At 36.6% G+C, this 20,624-nt stretch overlaps 1 protein-coding gene across 1 annotated transcript in view; it reads left to right on the top strand.

Annotated features, from left to right (window-relative positions):
• Positions 1 to 4,501: 4,501 nt before the first annotated feature.
• DOCK3 (dedicator of cytokinesis 3) overlaps positions 4,502 to 20,624 on the top strand; it is a 454,921-nt gene continuing 438,798 nt past the window's right edge. Inside the window, exons 1-2 of the mRNA XM_044676700.1 lie at positions 4,502 to 4,562; positions 4,965 to 5,048. Coding sequence (XP_044532635.1) covers positions 4,502 to 4,562; positions 4,965 to 5,048 — 145 coding nt within the window. The remainder of the gene's footprint in view (positions 4,563 to 4,964; positions 5,049 to 20,624) is intronic.

The following is a 20,624-nucleotide window of genomic DNA, read 5'->3' as shown; positions in this document are numbered from 1 at the left end:
ATTTCAGAATTCAATTTGGCATTTTCTATGGTCATTTTGTAGGAGAGGTTTTAGAGGAAGTTTGGCAGTTGTGACCCTTCATTCTACCCTCTTGAATCCTCTCTGCCTTCATACATTCACTCCTATGCATTCTGAATTCACTCCTTTGTCCTAGCCAAAATGCATTTTTCTAGACTTAGAGTCAAGAGAACCAGAATTGACATAACAAGCTCTGATAATTAGTACTTGTATGATGAATGGCAAGTCATTTAGTCTTTCTGAGTTTTTATTTCTGAACTTGTGTTTTGTTCATCAAAATAAATATAATGTGTATTATAGTACATGTATAGAACTTGTATCTCCTTGAGCTTCATTCCTAGGTCACTAATTTCCTTTTAGAAATTTTAGACTAAATGACCAGATGATATATGAGATGTTCAAAGCTGAATGCATCTTTTCTTCCAGCCTATATGAACCTAAACTTCTCTATTTCTGTTAAAGATGCCAGCTCATCCCCTGCCCAGATTATTGCAACATCTTCTTAATTAGACTCCCTACTTCCAGTCTCTTATAATTTCAGTCCATCTTACACATTGCCGATAAAGCAATTTCCTTTATGCACAAATCTGGTCAAGTGATTCCCCTATATATCTAACTTAGTGGCTTTCTACTGCCTAAATTCCTCCACAACTTGGTCCAGACTTACTGTTTCAACTTTATTGTATGTTGCCCCTCTCTCACATTCTGCAATCCAGCCAAATTGCCATTTGTCTGTTCCTCACTCAAAACAGTCCATTTTCCTTCTCCTATCTCTATCTTTTTCTTTTGGGCATCTCTAGTCCCTGAAATGTACCTCCTGCCTTATCTCTGTCTCCCAGAGCCCCATTCTTCCTTTTAGATGCAGCCTGAGCACATCCTATGCATAAAGTTTTTCCTGATTTGTGGATATAGGCAACTTCTAGTGCCTTCCCTCCCAAACTGACTTCTATTTAACAAACCTGATGTTTGTGTATATACATATATTCCATATTTTAAAACATTTATTATCTTCCTCATAAAAATATAAGCTCATTTTGATTAGAGATTATTTCATTCTTTGTATTTGTATCCTCAGTGCCTAGAATAGAGTAGACACATAATGAATACATGTTGATTGATGATTAATTGCAAATGGTTGTTACCAGGCAGGTAGGTGGCAAAATGGATAGATTGCAATGCCCAGAGGCAAAAAGACCTGAGTTCGAATTCACCTTCAGACATGTATTAACTGTGTGACCTTGGGCAAGTCACTTAACCTCTACTCCAGTTTCCTCATCTGTAAAATAAGAATGAGAAGGAAATGGCAAACCACTCCAGTGTCTTTGCCAAGAAAACTCCAGATTGAATCACAAAGAGCTGGATACAACTGAAACAAATGAAAAACAGCACAATTCATATCCTGAGCATAACATGTGTTATTATGGTTTCCTTACCTGTAAAATGGGGAAAATAATGAAGAATCATTATTAACTCCTCACTACCTTTCACCCTCCAAGTTCAAGCTGTTACCAAGTTTCACCATTGCAATATCTTTCAAATGCTCCTCCTTTTCTCCTCTGACCTGCCACCTTTTTGGTACAAATTCTCATCACCTCACACTTGAATGATCACAATAGCCTGCTGGTGGATCCAGCTACCTTAAGGCTCTCCCCACTCTAATCCATCCCCCATTCAGCCACTGCAGTGATTTTCCTAAAGCACAAGAGTGACCAGACTTCTCCTACCTTCCACCCTGCCTCATAGTCCTTGAACCAGCCTCCTGGCTGTTCTGCAAACAAGATATCCCATCTTTTGGCTCCAGGCATTTTCTCTGACTGTTCCTCATTGCCTGGAATGCTCTCCCTCTTCAACTCCTTCTACTGATTTTCCTAGCTAACCTGAAGTCCCAACTAAAATCTTACCTTTTACAAGAAACCTTTTCTAAGCCTCCCCTAATTCTAGTGCCTTCCCTTTGTTAATGATTCCTATTTCTCTCATATGTAGCTTGTTTGTATGTATTTATTTGCATGCTGTCTTTTCCATTATATTGTAAGCTCCTTGAAGGCAAGGATTGTCTTATGCATCCTTTAATATTCCCAGTGTTTAGTCACATAGAAGGTGCTTAATAAATGTTTATTGATTAAAAAATAATGTCATATGCCTTCTGAAGTTGTTGCGAGAACCAAATGAGATAGTATTTATTCATAAAACACTTATTAGCACAGTGCTTGGTACATAATAGTAACTATATAAATTATAGCTATCATAATTATTATTATTGCCATTGTTATTATTATAATAAGATGAATTAATAGATATAAAGTACTTTGCAAACCTAAAATTAAATTACTCCATAAATGTCAGATATTGTTTTATCCCTCCTTTGTCTCTATCACATTCTAGCTTGTATCAGACTTATCTTTTTATGCTTTTGATGCCCCTCATTAGATTGTAATGTCTTTGAGATCCCAGACCATGTTTTATTAGCATTTCTTTATGTATTTCTTATACATAATTATAAATTATTATTTAAATAGAATGATAAAATATTATAAATATATTCTATTTCTGAGAATATGATTTTTATGTTTTCTATCTTTAGCATCTAGCATATGATGTGTATGTGTCAGAGCTTCATAAATGTTTGAATTGAATTGATTTATCAGACTTTAGTGTAATAATAATTTTTGCTAAATACTTTTTATACAGTTTCTGGGGATGGTGAGCATCTATGGTCAGTAGGTGAATTGGAAATTCAGGTGTCCAGTGATGTCATATTTGACTTGTAAATATGCTTACAGAGTCAAGTCTCCAATAATGAAAAATATTGGTATACCTATCTATTAGTATGAATTCTATTCTCATTATAGTAACATGGCAAGTGAAGTGGTCATTTCAGAAAAGTAGTTGGCAAGAGGATGTCAAATAAATTGCTATGTGGGGAATTGATGGGGAGAAACTTTAGGAAAACTACATCACCTAAACTTATATTCAAGACATTTAAATATTATTTGGAATAATTTAATAAGGGGAGTTACTTTTTTCCCTTCACCTTAAATAATTCTCTCCTGTGTTCATCCTTCCTAAGAGTGACAAGGGTTTCTGATGGATGCCAGCTACTATTGAAGTCAAACCCAATACCAACTATAGTCTTTTCTTTGATTATTTTTTAAATTAATTTTTCTTTATTCACTAGTTTTGATGCTAAATAAATTGTGTCTGTATTGATTCAGTTAAATGAGTTTTTTTCTTTACTTCATTTTTTGCTGCCCTACTGTTGATACTCAGAAATGCTGGTTTCTTTCGGTGGTGATTGGTATATATTTGGTATATATATATATATATTATGTGATTTGGAATAATATTTTGGCATATATTGGTATATATATTGGTATATATATTTTAGTATATTAAATGGAGAATTTGCAAAGGAGAATAGTGTGAAATAAGGCTGAGATGTAAATGGAAACAAGATTTTGAGGACCTTAAACCTTCCATAAACATTTGTATATCATCGTTCCATCGGTGGGGAACATCTGCAGATTTTTGAGCAATGCACTAACATGCCTGGTTTTGTGTCTTAGGAAGGTTATTTTGACAACTTTGTGGAAGAGTAATCAGTGTCTGAGAGAATGGAACTAGAAAATTCAACTAAAAGGTTATGAAAGTCCAAAAAAACGTTCATTAGTGCCAGAATTAAGGTGGTGGCTACGTGAGTGTAGCAAATATGTTTTAGAGACAGAAATAACAAGATTTGTCAACTAACTAGATATGGACAATGAGGGAGAGGGGAAAATCTAGGATAACTCAGTTGTGGATGTGGGTAATTAGAATAATGATGGTTCTTGCTACAGAAACATGAAAGTTGGTAGACAGGGAAAGAAACACTAAATTGTATTGGATATATTGAATTTGAAATGCCTATAAGAAAACTATGTGGAGATGGCAGTGTGGTGTAGTAGCTACGGAACTATATCTAGAGTCCTAAACTCAAATTCCTCCTTAGTCACTTGCTGGTTCTGTGATAAGGATAAGTTACTTATTCTGGCTGTGCCTCAGTTACTTCATCTGTAAAAAGAAAGTGTTGGTCTTGGTTGGCCTTTAAGCTTCTTCTAGTTCTGTATCTGTGATCCTCCAGTAATTGTTGAAAGCTGAAGATAACAATTAGGGCTGAACATATATAGATTTTACCTGGCTTAGAAATAATACTTGGCCTTATCAGAACTGTTGAGATAGCCAAGAAATCACCCACAGATAAGAGAAACAGCTCAGCACAAAGTCCCAGTAAATACTCATGGTAAGAAAGGAAAGCTCTTAATGCTGCTTTCTTTTTTTGGGGGGGGGGATGTATTTTTAACTAGATTGAATTGCAAAAATTAAATATGTGAGCTAGATCTTACTGAAAGAGAGAGTAACTCCCTACTTATGTCAGGTACTATCAGAAATATTCAAGTATATATTTAGCACCCAACAATAGCATTTTTTAGAGTGACAAGAGGGTAAGATGGAAAGAGACCTGGACTTTAAACTTCAGAGACATGAACTCAGTTCTGTCTGTGCCCAAAGTTTGTGACAAGGCACACTAGGAAGTGAGAGGCCATCCAAGATGGCGCTCGCACACATCCAGTTTCCTGATTTGTAAAAAGGGGATCATAATACCATTCTTGTTTTCTTATAAGATAGGAAAATGTATGAAAAATGAACTATCACGTGTAAAACTTAATTAAAATGTAAGGTGGTATGATACTTTGATGTTTATTATCATCATTTAATGATACTTTTCATGGCCTGAAATATTCAACGTACCTTATTCTGTGCATAGCTTAATTGGGCAGTGTCTTACTTATGAGAAAGAGAGATTGTTTCCAGAGAAAATACTTTAAAAATACTTAGTATTTCATTTCAGTAACAAGAATTATGCTTCCATTTTTAAAAATCCTAACCTATATCTATTCTTGCCTTTCTAGTGATATGCAGCTTTCGTGGATCTGTACCCCAAGGCTTAGTCCTGGAAATAGGAGAAACTGTTCAGATTCTGGAAAAATGTGAAGGTTAGTATGGTGGAACCAGTAGAGAGTGTGTGAACAGTATCTATTTTCAGTCCTCATGAAGTTATCTGGTTTGTTTGTTTTTTTGGTATACTATCTCCACTGAAGTCCTCTGACACTTCCTGATGGCAGAGAGTTTTCTCAGTTTCTGTGCCATTAAAAGCATATGTTCTTTCTGTTCCTCCTATTCTGAAAAGCTTCATTCTTTCAAGTAGGACCCAGGGACAGCCTTTACACCTGTTTCTGAGTACCAGCCTTGCTAAGTTAGAGGTCAATCACCATTTTGGCCTCAGCGTGGTGACATTTTTAGCTCCAGGAAATCTTCAAAAACAGTTGTCATCTGTGTCTGTGGAGGGAGTACCATGTCAATGAAACACACAGATCATTTAAATATTGAAAAAGCACTTTAGACTAACAGATTTTGAGCAATCATTTTGAAACCACGACACATCAGATTATCAAAATATTTAGATAAATTCCATCCTGACCCACTTTCAGGAGGGAAAAAAACCAGCTTAAGCACTATTGATACTAATCTAGTGCTAAAGAAGGCCATAGGTCAGGGTATTTAAGTTAACCATCTGTTGGAATCTGAATTTTACATTCTGTCTCTGTTGTTATTTTTGGTTACTCTTAAGTTCAACTAAACATCTACTATTTCAGATACGTTTGACTAATAGTACAATTATCTGATGCTTAGAAAATTAATTGGGTGGGTTTAAAGAACTGTGGAGACTTCGTGTTTTCCAGCAAATTCATTCGTAGATACTTATTTGATATACTCATCGTAAGGGCTAACCTATATATAATTTGAAATGGATTGGTTTGATGACATTATTTTCTTGAACATGACAGTAAGTAATTTTTCATGGAGAATCAAAAGACCAATATGTGTATGAACCATATTATGGTTTTACAGAGGTTGTGTTTGATTTGTCATTTGTTGGGGATATTTTAGGTAGGATTATTACTATGGACTGAGAATGGGACTTCCTGACCTTCTGAGGACCCTTTATATTTAGTAGTTCTAGGATTTTATGTTGAAAGGTAAAAAAGGAGTTCATTTGTAGTACAAGTTTAGCTGCAATTGAAGTTCAGAGATTGAAATCTCTGCAGTATAATTATATTTTTATACCACCGACTTTCACTTATCTATGTTGGGAAAGAATGGGAGAGGAAATCTGTGTGTTTTTTCAAAAATACTTTATATTTAATTTGGATTGAATAATACATTTGCGGTAGATTTCACTTTCAAATTATTTATCTTTAAAAGATCATTATTTTAATTTTTATTTATTAAATACTCATAACTAATAGTGAGAGAAGAACTTCTGAAGGAGTTGCTACGTGGCAAAGGCAAACCAGATGATTCTTAAAATGTACTGCAGGATTATCCAAGAAGTAGATAATCCCTATTTAGATAATTGAAAGCTGAACATAATTCAAAATAAGATTATTTTCTTATAGGTACAAGCTGTGGCTAAGCATGAATCTCTACAGCATGAGTGACAAGGTTTGATATTTTGTGTTGCTTCTCATCAGGATGTTTCTTGTTTATTTCTTGGAAAGAGTTCTAAATAGAATTTTGTACCATTGAAATCCATACCTCTAAAAATGTACTTTTTACAAAAATCATTTCATAATAAAATGTGGTTGTCTGGTAAAGTTCATCAGTATTGTATGCCAGTTCCATGATGGCATGTTTGTATAGGTTCTGGATAATGAGTAATATTTTTGTGTTTTCCCAGTCACCAATGAAATGAAGTGTAACTATGTGCTTGCTCTCATGCATTTTAACATGATGTTTTCAGCAATATTGATACACACCTTCAATGGGGACAAAAATGGCCTCAAAGCCAGCTACTGCACAGACAGTAAATTATTTAAGTTGAAAAGGCTACAAGCCAAGACTAAAGTGGAAGGAGAGTTGGTGTGCTACTTTTTGTTCACAGATAATTATGCACTTAGCATGGTCTCTGAGGTTGAAATGCAACAGAATATAGATTAATTCTCTGCCCCTTCTACTAATTTTGGCCTGACGATGAACATCAAGAAAAGGGAGGTTCTCCATCAGTCGGCACCACATCATTCATTTACAGACTCATTAGTTAGAGCAAATGGAAACATTTTGAAAGTTGTGGGTAAGTTCCCTTATCTTGGCAGTGTACTTTTTAGGGATGTTCTCGTAGTTAAGAGGCACACATTGCCAGAGTTAGATCAACTTTTAGGGTGCTCCAAAAGAAAAGGTGGGAGGGAAGAGGTACCTACCAAACTGAAGGTCTACAGAGTCGTTACGCTGACTTTATTGTTGTATACCAGTGAAACCTGGACAGTCTACCAGTGATATGCCAGAAAATTAAACTGCTTCCATTTGAGTTGTTTTAGGAAGATTCTGATGATCGCCTGGCAAAATAAGGTACTGAATGATGAGGTCCTTTCTCAAGTTGAACTGCCAAGCATTCAAAATCTACTGCACAGAGTATAACTCTGAGGAACTGGCCACATTGTTTAAATACCAAATATGTATTTAGCTAAAAGACTATATTTTACAGAAAAAATCATGCAGGTACTCACCTAGCAGTTAGAAGAAGAGATTCAAGGACAATCTCAAGATCTCTCAGAAAAACAAGATATTGATTATGAGACATGAGAGGACCATGCAGCATGGCATGCCTTCATCAAAAAAGGCACTGTGCTCTCTGAGCAAAGCAGAATTCCAGCAATCCAAAAGAAACATGCAACATGCAGATTTAAAAGCATTTCCATTCCAAAAGTTCAACAGACTATTGGTGCCCACCCTATGGGAGAGCCTTCTGAACTTATATTGACCTGATCAGTCAGAGTCAGACACACTGTACTATTGATCCTCATATCATTATATCATTTTGGTCTTCTTTGAGTACAAAGGACAAAGTCTATTTTATACTGTTGTTTTTAAGTGATTACTTGTTTATTAATTTCTATGAGAAGTATAAAGAGAAAATTTCTATTTCACAGATTGAAAATGGAATCTGCCACATTTAAATTATCTTCCCAGAAAAAAATTCATGGCAACATTTGGATTAGAACGTAAAACATTTTTTAAAACATTTATTAATATTTATTTTTTTGAAAAGTTAACATGGTTACATAATTCATGCTCTTACTTTCCCCTCTGCCCCTCAAGTTCCCCCTCCCCCCCATAGCAGATGTGTATTTCCACTGGTTTTAACATGTGTCATTGATCAAGACTTATTTCCTAATTGTTGATAGTTGCATTGGTGTAGTAGTTTCGAGTTTACATCCCCAATCATGTCCGCCTCAACCCATGTGTTCAAGCAGTTTGTTTTTCTTATATGTTTCCTCTCCTGTAGTTCTTCCTCTGAATGTGGGTAGTGTCTTTACCATAAATCCCTCAGAGCTGTCCTGGGTCATTGCATTGCAGCTGGTTCAGAGGTCCATTACATTCTATTTTACCTCAGTGTATCAGTCTCTGTGTACAATGTTCTTCTGGCTCTGCCCCTTTCGCTCTGCATCAATTCCTGGAGGTCTCTCCAGTTCACCTGGAACTCCTCTAGTTTATTATTCCTTTTAGCACAGTAGTATTCCATCACCAGCATATACCACAATTTGTTCAGCCATTCCCCAATTGAAGGACATACCCTCATTTTCCAATTTGTTGCCACCACAAAAAGCGCAGCTATAAATATTTTTGTACAAGTCTGTTTATTTATGATCTCTTTGGGGTACAAACCCAGCAATGCTATGGCTGGATCAAAGGGCAGGCATTTTTTTATAGCCCTTTGAGCATGATTCCAAATTGCCAGCCAGAATGGTTGGATCAGTTCACAACTCCACCAGCAATGCATTAATGTCCCAATTTTTCCACATCCCCTCCAACATTCATTAGTCTCCCCTTCTTTCATTTTAGCCAATCTGCTAGGTGTGAGGTGATACCTCAGAGTTGTTTTGATTTGCATTTCTCTAATTATTAGAGATTTAGAACACTTTCTCATGTGCTTATTGATACTTTTGATTTCTTTATCTGAAAATTGCCTATTCATGTCTCTTGCCCAAGAACGTAAAACATTTTGCCAATAGTTGTAGTTTCTAGAAATCATAGATGCATAGATTTGAAAAGTCATTCTGTTCACCACTCTGCTAATAGGGTTACATGGAAACCATCATAGAAAGAAAGTTGTCTGGAATCTAATTCATAACTCTCCTAATGGAATTTGAACTCACTTCTTGTTTTACTGACAATATTGGGAATTAATAGCTTGCCTTTGAAACCTATTATTAAGTTACTTATCAGTAAAAATTCACTTAATCCATCCATTATTCAAGTTTTATTTCTTAAACCTACAATAATTTTTTCCAGTTTCCATTTCAATCATCTTAAAACTTTCCCTAGCTATTAAATGTTAATTATCTACTAATTCAAAGCAGTATTCTGGTTAAATTTGTAATATTGTTATTTTACAAAGCGGAAATCTTAATTTTTTACCCAAAAAGTACATATCATTTAAATTAAAAACTCATCTAAAATTTTTAACTCAGAATTTTAATTGCATCACAAAATTAAAGTGCATGTAATTAATATCAAGCACTACATTTCCTGTTTTCAAACTCATCGATTTAAATTTAGTGCCTTATGAATTTGGTAAACTGCTAATGTTATTCATATACCAAGATCCATCCTGCTGTTGGCATATTGCTAATTAATAGGTTAAGTATATTTTATATTATTGTAGTGCTAATAGGACCTTCAAAATCATCTAGTTTTGTTCTTGCATTTCGCAAATGAAGAAGTTATGGCCTGTGGAGGTTATTTTAGCGAATCTATTCAATGCTGAACTTGAGCTCAAGTATCCTGGTACCTTCTTTAGTATTTTAATGGCATTTCAAAATGTTCTTGATGTTTCCCAGAAAACCAGATGAATAGGGAAAAGTTTCAAAGATTAAGTTCTACTAACTAGAGCATCCTGTCTGGGATATTTAGAAAGGAATATGTTTCTAAATTGTTGTTGTAGTGATTGGGATAGTGAATTGATTAGGGAGGTTGTTGTAGTGATTGGGATAGTGAATTGATTAGGGAGGTATCAAAGGATTGCCTTGCTATGGTGAAGACCTAGTTGAGATTATGTAACATAAATTTGTAGTGGACCCTGTTAGCATAGTTTCTTAATTTTCTCCAGTTTCAATGAGCAACAGATGAATAAGAACAATGGCAATGAATGGTGGTAGTAATGCAAATACAGGACTTGACAAGAAATAATCAGAGATAGGATAAGGGGACAAGGAACTAGAGTGTACAGTTGAATTGCCCCACCAAGGAATTGAGATAGAGAAGAAAGAAGAATGTAATCAATGTAGGAATTATGGCCTTTGGAAGAACTGAGAGATGGAGGGTTTGGAGGTCACAGTGAAGATAAAGGGCAGAGATAGGGCAGCTACGTAGTCCTTTCCATAAAGCACTGGACCTGGCATCAGGAAGGCTCAAATGAAAAACTGACCTCAGTCACACTCGGACCACATACGAAGTATTTAATAAACAATTGATCCCTCCTTCCTTCCTCCTCCATCTATTGGCTCTCCCTCCTGATAGCACAACATCCTTGGCCACCTTTTCCATTACCGGTTTCATTTTCATTTATACCCCAAGTCTTGCTGGCCATAAGGGATGAGTTGTTTATTTTTCTTCTTTGTACCCCAACTTCCCATTTCCTTCATCTACTCTATTCTCATGACACATTCCTCCATTCAGCTACACGTAGCTAAGTGATTTGCCCATTTATTCACCTAGTGAGGATCTGAGACTAGATTTAAACTCCTTTTTTCCTTATTTGAGGTTCAGTGCTTTATTTACTCTTCTTCCTAGCTGCCTCTAGAAAAGGTTCAAGATGAAAACAGATTTGTTAACTCTGGAGCAGGCATTCAAGGGAGCACAATGAAAAGGAACATTTGATTGGTACTAAGAAATTTAGGGGATATATTGCTTGTGGGGAATGAGAGTAAGGCAGGGAGTGAGGGATGAAGAAAGAGGTTTGTATATCAGCTGAGGGTTCAGAGACCCTGGAATGAGGAGTGTAATGGCTTGGGAGTAATTTAGCCATTGAGGAAGGATCCAGACAGAGTAATCAGGGTAGAGAGAAGTCAGTTAAAGGAGGGAGGTGATTAATTATTTAAGATCCACCCTCAAGGTTCAACCTCATAACAGGTAGTGATACCACATCCTGAGAGGACAGGACTCATCACTACAGACGCATAGCAGGTGGGTACAGGACAAGGGACAGCCTGATTGAATCTGGACGGAAGGTAGAAGCTGACAATTTGAGGACAGCTTGACCAGAGAAAGGACTGTGGAGGAAGACCTGGATTTAAAGGTGACACAGGACTCCCAGAAAAGCCACTTGAATAAAGGAAGGGGTCACAGATTGGAGTCCTCAATCCAATTTCCTCATCTATAAAATAAGCTGGGGAAAGAAATGTCAAACAACTCCAATGGGACCACAAAGAATTGAACATGACTGAAACAACTGAACAACAGCAATAATAATATTAAACTAAGAATTCATTGCTGATTCAATGTTAATTTTCAATTTCCCCATAGAACATATTCTACAAGGGCAACATGAAGAGAAAAAAGATTCCTTTTAATTTCATCTACCTTCTTTTAACATTGTGTTTTAAAATGCCTAGTGTTTAATGAGCTAAAAGAGTAATAAAAAGACTAAATAAGAAATAATAGTTGGGCTCCTATTTAAGTTAATTCCTTTCATTAACTAAGGTGGGAGAAAATATATTTCTCTTTGACCACCTGCAAAAATTGAAACATATTTGTGCTTCCCTTTATGAGAAGTGAAATAGAAACAAAAATTTAGGAGAAAGAAATCATTTTATTGAGTTTTTCTTGCTCTGTAAGTTAATGGAAGAGTTTTAATGAGTAGACAGTTAACAGGTCAGATTTGGAAAGATTGAAACTATGTTGGGTTTTGGTGTGGAAGTCAAGTCCAACTACCATGGTTACTTGCTTGTTTTTCACTAGTGATATTTCTCTTTTTCACACATTAAATCCTCTTCCCTTTTCCCTTGCCCTTAATAATTTGCTTTTATAGAATACATTCTTTTCATCACCTACTTTTGGGTCTGCAGATGTCTAGAACCTTAGCTCCAAAGCTTAAAAAAGTCACTGGAGAGTTTTGAACTGAATGTTAACTAAATTGTTTTTTAAAAGCTGACCTAGCATGTTTAAATTCCATTTTTATTTCTTTAACTTTTCTTTAGTTTTTTTCTAACAATCTGCCCCCAATGATCTTGCATAATTCTGTTGCTATTAGCAAAGACACATCAACCATTGAAAATTGTTCAAGGTCACAGTGGCAGTCTAGATTTACCCAGAGTAATGCCTTTACCCTTATTTGCTTATAAAAATGTCCCTCCTGACACAAGGAACCAGATTCATTTGGGGGAGGAGGGCTTTGCAAAAGTGCTCTCTGGATCATACTTGGTTTGTCCCTGCCCAGGAAAATGAATAAAACTTCTGTATCTGACTCATTTTGCTCACTCAATAAGAACCCTTAGCTCCCCTAAAAACACTTACATGAAGAAAACATTCCATTACATGCATTTAATATGTACCTGCTATGTTCCAGAAGATGATGTTTGACAGAGAAACTCATCTTACTTTTCCTAGAAGCTTTGTCCTTTTAATGCAACCAAGAACTTCATGAGTTTTTTTAGCTGCCGTGTTACACTTCTGACTCATTTTGAGCTTGCAACCCATTAAAATCCCCAGATCATTTTCAGAACAATTGCTATGTGTTCATGTCTCCATCATCTTGTAATCATGAAGGTGATGGTTTATTGCCAATTATAAGACTACATTTATTCATGCTAATTTTCATCTTATTGGATTCAACCCAATAGCCTACCAAAATCCTTTTAGTTCCAGTCTTTGTTGTCCAGTGTGTTAATTATTCCCCTAAGTTTTGTACCATCTCCAAAGCTGATGAGTATTCTTTCCGTCCAGTCCAACATTTTATATCCACTGCCCTACCTAGGTGCCTTTGTTGATTATGTTGAATACCTGACTGAGGATAATGTATGGAGATAATTTTTGTCTAGGTATGGCTTGAATTGGTTGGTTCATGTTTTATTATAGAGTCATTTCTATAAATATGAATAATAATGCTACAATTATTTTTTATTTCTTATAAGAATAATGTTTAGATGATGGATTCCCTGGAGTTTTAGACTCTTTGTAAAAAATATATGTAAAAAAATTTATATGTAAAAAATATATAAAATGTACAAATGCATATATGTCATTTCATGTATATATGCATATATATACATATACATATATATAGGCAGAGAGGAGACAGAATGGAAAGAGTACTGATCCTGGAATTAGAAAGACCTGACTTTCAAATCCAGCCTCAGACACTTAGTAGCAGTGTGACCCTGGGCAAGTCACTTAATTTTGTTTGCCTCAGTTTCCTCATCTGTAAAATAAGCTGGAGAAGGAAATGGCAAACCACTATACTACAGTATCTCAACCAAGAACATCCCAAATGGAGTAAAAAAAGAGTAGAATATTACTGGAAAACAAAACTAATAGCATCTATCTGTCTATCTATCTATCTATCTATCTATCTATCTATCTATCTATCTATCTATCTAATTATCTATACTGTAAAAAGATCCTAGGAGGATCCTTATAGAAAAAGCACTGATCTCAACAGTCAGGAGATCTAGATTCTAGTCTGCTATAATTTCTGTGACTTTTGGCAAATTACTTCCCCTCTTTAGAACTTAATTTTCCTACCTTTAAGATAAGGACTTTATACTGATGATTAAGTTCTAACATGAGATGACTCACTAACAGTTTAAAAATATAGATAACTCTTAGTTATTTTTAAAATTGAGGTAAGAAGAGGCACATACAATACTAATCAATAATTCATGCATCGTTTCTATTTGACTTTGACCATCAGGTATGTACATATAAACATGTTTATGTCTTTATTTCCCGTGCCCAATATCTACTCTTTCCCTTCCTTCCTCCCCTAGGAGGTGCAGGAAAGCTCCTAGATCTCATGTATAAGTTATCAACTATAATTACTAATAGAAAAATATTGAAATCTGGGATCAAATGAGAGATTTTAGCCATCTATAACTTTTGATCTTGCTTCTAAATTTTGTTTTTTTTTTAATTGTGTCTAATTTCAATTACAGAGAACCAGAAGGAAGTATAAATACCATTCATTCATAAGATAATATTTTTTTTAAACCCTTAACTTCTTTGTATTGGCTCCTAGGTGGAAGAGTGGGCAATGGGGGTCAAGTGACTTGCCCAGGGTCACACAGCTGAGAAGTGTCTGAGGTTGGATTTGAACCTAGGACCTCCCGTCTCTAGGCCTGGCTCTCAATCCACTGAGCTACCCAGCTGCCCCCTCATAAGATAATAATGTTGTTAACTGTATTTGTCCAAGGATGCAAGATCTTTTAAAAGTTAACTTTCTCTTGATTGAGTGGTTTGCTATTTTACTGAGGTAAATACAATCTTAACAAACTGCTAGAACCCAAATGGAAAGAAAAGTCTACCCAAGCACTTGACATCATCTACCATGGACTTTCTGCTTTGGACTGTGATATATAGTTGAAATTTTCTTTGAGATGCCAAGATTCTGGTAAGCAGCCAGTCCTTGACATGAAAACAGAGCGTTGCCTGGTATGAAAGCACAGCCAGGGTCTGTTTCTATTCAAATGAAAATTGCTGGGAATCTTTATTTAAATTGCAGCACGAGTGTAAGCATTTGAGTCTTTTCCTGCTTTTTCTGTAGTTCTAGATTTATGTCTTGAAGGTTGCTTTCTCTTATGCAGAAAGTTACTTTGGGAACAGAAAGTGAGAGTATGTCAGTACATCTCAGAACTTTCTAGCAACTGAAAATTTTTTATTAAGCATCTACTATGTGCCCAGTGTTATACCAGCATCCCTGGAAAACACAAATATGTGAGACAGGATTCTTTCCTTACAGGAGCTTAGTGACAGAAAAAAAGACTGGTATACATTAAACAATTAAAAATAATGCCATACATAAATAAATATCTAAGAATTTCACAAGAAGATTTTGGTAGAGATTATAAACAGATGATTAAGAAAAGCATACTCAAAATAGATAGGAGGTTGGAATTCTGTAGTTACTAGGGGAGGTTTCAGGGAGAATAAAGGACTTGAGCTAATTCTAGAGGACAGGAAAAATGTATATAGGTGTGGAGGAGATAGAGTATTAAAAAAATAACATGACCATTGGCTTGGAGTCAGGAATAAGCCTGATATGCTGAGAAGACAATGAGGAAGATAGCCCGTCTAGAATGTGCTGTTCATGTTAGTAATGTAAAGAGCTGGCGATAGAGGCAGCGAGGGAGCTCAGTGGCTGGAAAGCCAGGTCTGGACATGGCAGGTCCTTGGTTCAAATATGACCTCAGACACTTCCTAGCTATGTGACCTGGGCAAATCACGTACCCCCATTTGCCTCGCCCTTAACATTCTTCTGCCTTGGAGCCAATAAGTAATATTGATTCTAAGATGGAAGATGAGATTTTAAAATAAAAAGAGTTGTTTAGATAATAGAAGGTCAAATTTTACAGTGATTTGTAAGTTAGGCAGAGGAATTCAAACTTGATGGAGTAATTGAATAGATAGATTGAATAATGTAGACTTGAATCAAGCAGACCAGCTAAAATGCTGTGGCAGTGATTGTGGACTAACAAAAGTACCTATCAGGCTTAGAGCAGTAGAAATAGAGGGAGAAGTTCGCTGACAGGAGATATATTTGAAGAAAGGTTTGATAGGTCTGTGAGAGGGACTTGATATAGAATATGAAGGAGAATTATGAGTTAAACATGATTTAGATCAGTGGTTCCCAAACATTTTTGGCCTACCGCCCCCTTTCCAGAAAAAATATTACTTAGCCCCCTAGAAATTATTATTTTTTTTAATTTTAATAGCAATTAATAGGAAAGAAAAATGCACCTGTGCCCATCACTGCCTTCCTGGATCGCTGCAGCACCCACCAGGGGGCGGTGGCGCCCACTTTGGGAATCACTGATTTAGAGGTTTAGAACACAGATGAATGAGACAATGGCAGTGGTCCTGACAGGCAGGCAAGGTGAAAATAAGATAATTTGGTTCTAGGACATGAGTTCTGTTTGAACTGATAGCAAGACATCACTTGAAATTATGCCCCAAATTAAAAGTATTGGTGGGCAAACACCTCTTCCTAGGGTTGGATGGGGGGGGGGGGGCAATTCAAAGGCAAAAGTTTGTCCTAGGTGGGACAGCAGTGTGAGAGTGTTCTGTGTTGCAACAGAGCTCTGTCAGAGAACTGAGAAGCAGAGGAAACTGGGACAGGACCCATTTGTGTGGCCATGTGGCACTCCACTAAACCTGAAGCAAAGAGCCCAGTATCCAGCTGAAGCTAGTTCTATCCCAGTAAATGTCACTGGGGCAGAGATTGAGAGTGGTGATAAATTAATTGCCTCCTGAGACAGCTTTGAGATCTAATCCTCAGGAAAGCCATAATCAAAGGGGAAGGACAACATAAGGAAAAAAGACTGAAATTTTGAAAAAATCTGAGGAAGAAAACTCAGGATAAAGAAATAAACTAAGAGAAAAGGTACTATTTACAGAAGGGATTTGGCCTCCAGATTAGCTAATCAAGTACAGATATCTTTGAATCAATATTGGAAGAAAAAGAAAATGAATCAACACTTGGTGAGGTAGAAGATCCTGAGGATTAATAAGAGAACATGGAACTAGAGTAGAATGTTCCCAACTGATATAAAAGAAAACAAAGTGTTGTGATAGCAGAATTTATGGCCTGCACAGCAGAAATAATTGGCAGAAAAACTTTAATCCACTACCATAAACCTAACCAAAGAAACAAGAGAATAAATGACTGTAAACACAAATTCACAAAAGTAAAGGAAAATCTGGAATAAGAAAAACAAAAATTCATTAAGATTAAAAGAGAATATGGGGTTCCGGCTTAAGATGGCGGCAGAGTAAGAAGCAGCTCTTAACCTCTCCTGACCAAAACACACAAAACTCCTCAAGGGGACATAAAAACAAGTCCAGACGAACGGAGGAACCCCACAACAGGGCACAGCGGGGAAGGTACGTGGAATCGAGGCATTTCCATGCTATAAAGGGGTGAAACAGCTCTCAATAAATCGTGGGCTGAGCAACCACCCCACCCCCACCCCCTCCACACACAACACCTATAGCGGGGAAGCCAGCTAAAAAGAAATAGAGCAAGTTTGGGGCACCCATCGAGTCATTGGCAGCTCCGGGGCCTGTTCCTGAGAGCAGCAAGATTTAGGACCCCAAAAAGCTAACGAACGCACACAAAATTTGAGCGCGGGAGCAGGGTGCGTAGAGCGGATGCAGGGCGCAGAGCGCGGGCACCGGGGGAGGCGTGGGTGGAGGCAGACACAGCCGCGAGCTAAAGCTCTGAAACCCTGAGTGGGGCAATTTTCAGATAAAGAAATCAAAAGTATCAATAAGCACATGAGAAAGTGTTCCAAATCTCTAATAATTAGAGAAATGCAAATCAAAACAACCCTGAGGTATCACCTCACACCTAGCAAATTGGCTAAAATGAAAGAAGGGGAGAGTAATGAATGCTGGAGGGGATGTGGCAAAATTGGGACATTGATGCATTGCTGGTGGAGTTGTGAACTGATCCAACCATTCTGGCTGGCAATTTGGAATCATGCTCAAAGGGCTATAAAAGAATGCCTGCCCTTTGACCCAGCCATACCATTGCTGGGTTTGTACCCCAAAGAGATCATAGATAAACAGACTTGTATGAAAATATTCATAGCTGCGCTTTTTGTGGTGGCAACAAAGTGGAAAAGGAGGGTATGTCCTTCAATTGGGGGATGGCTGAACAAATTGTGGTATATGCTGGTGATGGAATACTATTGTGCTAAAAGGAATAATAAACTGGAGAAGTTCCAGGCAAACTGGAGAGACCTCCAGGAACTGATGCAGAGTGAAAGGAGCAGAGCCAGAAGAACACTGTACACAGAGACTGATACACTGTGGTAAAATTGAATGTAATGAACCTCTGTACCAGCAGCAATACATTGACCCAGGACAATTCTGAGGGATTTATGGTAAAGACGCTACCCACATTCAGAGGAAGGACTGCAGGAGAGGAAACATATAAGAAAAACAACTGCTTGAATGCATGGGTCGGGGTGGACATGATTGAGGGTGTGGACTCGAAACTACCACACCAACAATTTGGAAATTTGTCTTGATCAAGGACACATGACAAAACTAGTGGAAATGTGCATCGGCCATGGGTGGGGGGAGTGCGGGGGGTGAAGGGGAAAGGAGGAGCATGAATCATGTAACCATGTTAAAAATGAATATTAATAAATGTTTGAAAAAAAAAGTCTTTCTTCCAACTCGACCTCAAACTTTTTTCTCTTTAATTTGTGCTGTAGCCTTTGTGCATTAGAAGAATAAATGAAAAGTTGAAATTAAAAAAAAAAGTATATGGTCTTCATATAAGCAAAACTCTGGGTCTCAAAGAGAAGACCCACATAATTTAAGGATCACAGGTCTCTCAGAAGAATATTTCAAGTAAAAAAAAACCTAAACAACAGAACAGAAAAAAATCAATTCAGTAATTCAATTTGGTTCAGTTTAATAAACATTTATTAAGTGTTTACTATGAGCCAGACAGTGCTAAGAAGTAAATTGCCCAAAACTTCTGAACACAGAAGATAAATGGGAATATCCACAGACTATCTCAAATGTGAGAAAAGAAAAACCTATAGTGCAAATGCCAAGAAACATAGTGGTTAAATTTTAACAATTCTAATGACAAGCAACTAATTCTGCAAGCAGTCAGAGAGAATTTCTTCAAATATAAATGAAAAGAAATTTGAATAACATAACACTACTTTTTGCTCATCAGAAATCATGAGAGGGAACGGAATAATATTTTCCACATAGCAAAGAAGCTGAATATGAAAGTCTAGCTGACATATGCTGCAAATCTGAGTCTATAAAAGAGAAAAACAGAAAATGAGAAAAACTAAACCCCTATTACAAACATATATAATCAAGCAAAAATAAGACCCTGCTTTGGCCATGTCATCCCCCAAAATATATCTTAATGTGTTCTGAGTTTCTGACCTCTTCAATATATATGGAGGTGGAAGGCATGTCACATTTTGTATTCTTTGGAATTATAGTTGGTCATTGTGTTGATCAGAGTTCCTAAATCTTTCAAAGTTGCTGTTACTGTATAAATTGTTCTGGGTCTTCTCACTGCACATTGCATACAGATTTTGTTCATACAAGTCTAATCAATTTTTAAATGATCTCCACATTTCTTTCAACATAACATATTCCATCACATACATATACCATTACTTTTTCAGTCATATCCCAGTTGACAGGCACCACCTCATATTTCAATTATTTGCCAGCACAGAAAGAGCTGCTGGAAATGGGAAGGCACTAAAATTAAAAAGAATGGGGAAAAGTTCTTGCAGAAGGTGCATATATATTTGAGACTTGAAGTATACCAGGGAAGCAGGCAATGAGGAGGGAGAACATTCCAGGCACAGGGGAAACTAGTGAAAACACAGGGTTGGGAAATGGTATGTCATATAAGAGGAAAAGCAAGGTCATTGTCATTGTTTTAGAGTCAGTAAAGGGGAGTCAGATGCAAGAAGGCTGGAAAGGCAGGAAAGGGCAGGTTATGGAGGGCTTTAAAAGCCAGAGATCTTTATATTTAATCCTGGAGATTATAGGGAACCACTGGAGTTTATTGAATGTGGATGAGGGAAAGGTGATATGTTCAGACTTACACTTTAGGAAGAAGAGCTTGATTGTTAAGTGGTAGATAGATTGGAGTGGGAGAGAATTGAAGCAGACAAGATCAAAAGGCAGATTATTGCAATAGTCCAGGCAGGCAGTGATGAGGACCTACACCAATGTGGCAGCAGTGTCACAGGGTAAAAAGGAGCATATACAAGAGATATAATGAAAGGAGAAACTATAGAATTTTAGAACTCATTGGATTGGGGGGAATGAGAGAATGGAGAATAGAAGATGAAATCTAGATTCTGAGCCTGAGTGGTAGAATGAGCTGGAGAAGGAAATGACAAACCACTCCAATATTTTGGCCCAGAAACCCCCAGCACGGTCTTAGAGTCAGGACTGAAACAACTTTACAACAAGAAATATTACCGTGTGGGCTCCTTGAGGACAAAAAAATGAATGTAAGTTGTTTGAGGGCAAAGATTGTTTCTCTTTTTTGCTTATGTTTGTATTGCTAACACAGCATAGGGCTGTTTAATAAATTTAGTTAATTTAATTACTTTAATATTAATAAATGTTTGTTCTTGCTCTTGATAATATATGTATGTGTATGTACATATTTGTAATTATTAATTGCTTATTAGAGAAAATTTTTTTTTGTTTTACTATTTTTTTAACATTTATTAATATTCATTTTTAACGTGGTTACATGATTCATGCTCCCCTTTCCCCTTCAACCCCCCCCC

Source organism: Gracilinanus agilis, chromosome 1, assembly GCF_016433145.1.
Source record: "Gracilinanus agilis isolate LMUSP501 chromosome 1, AgileGrace, whole genome shotgun sequence".
NCBI classification, from domain to species: Eukaryota; Metazoa; Chordata; class Mammalia; order Didelphimorphia; family Didelphidae; genus Gracilinanus; species Gracilinanus agilis.
Note: the sequence above shows the minus strand (reverse complement) of the source record. Positions and strands in the feature narration are given on the sequence as shown.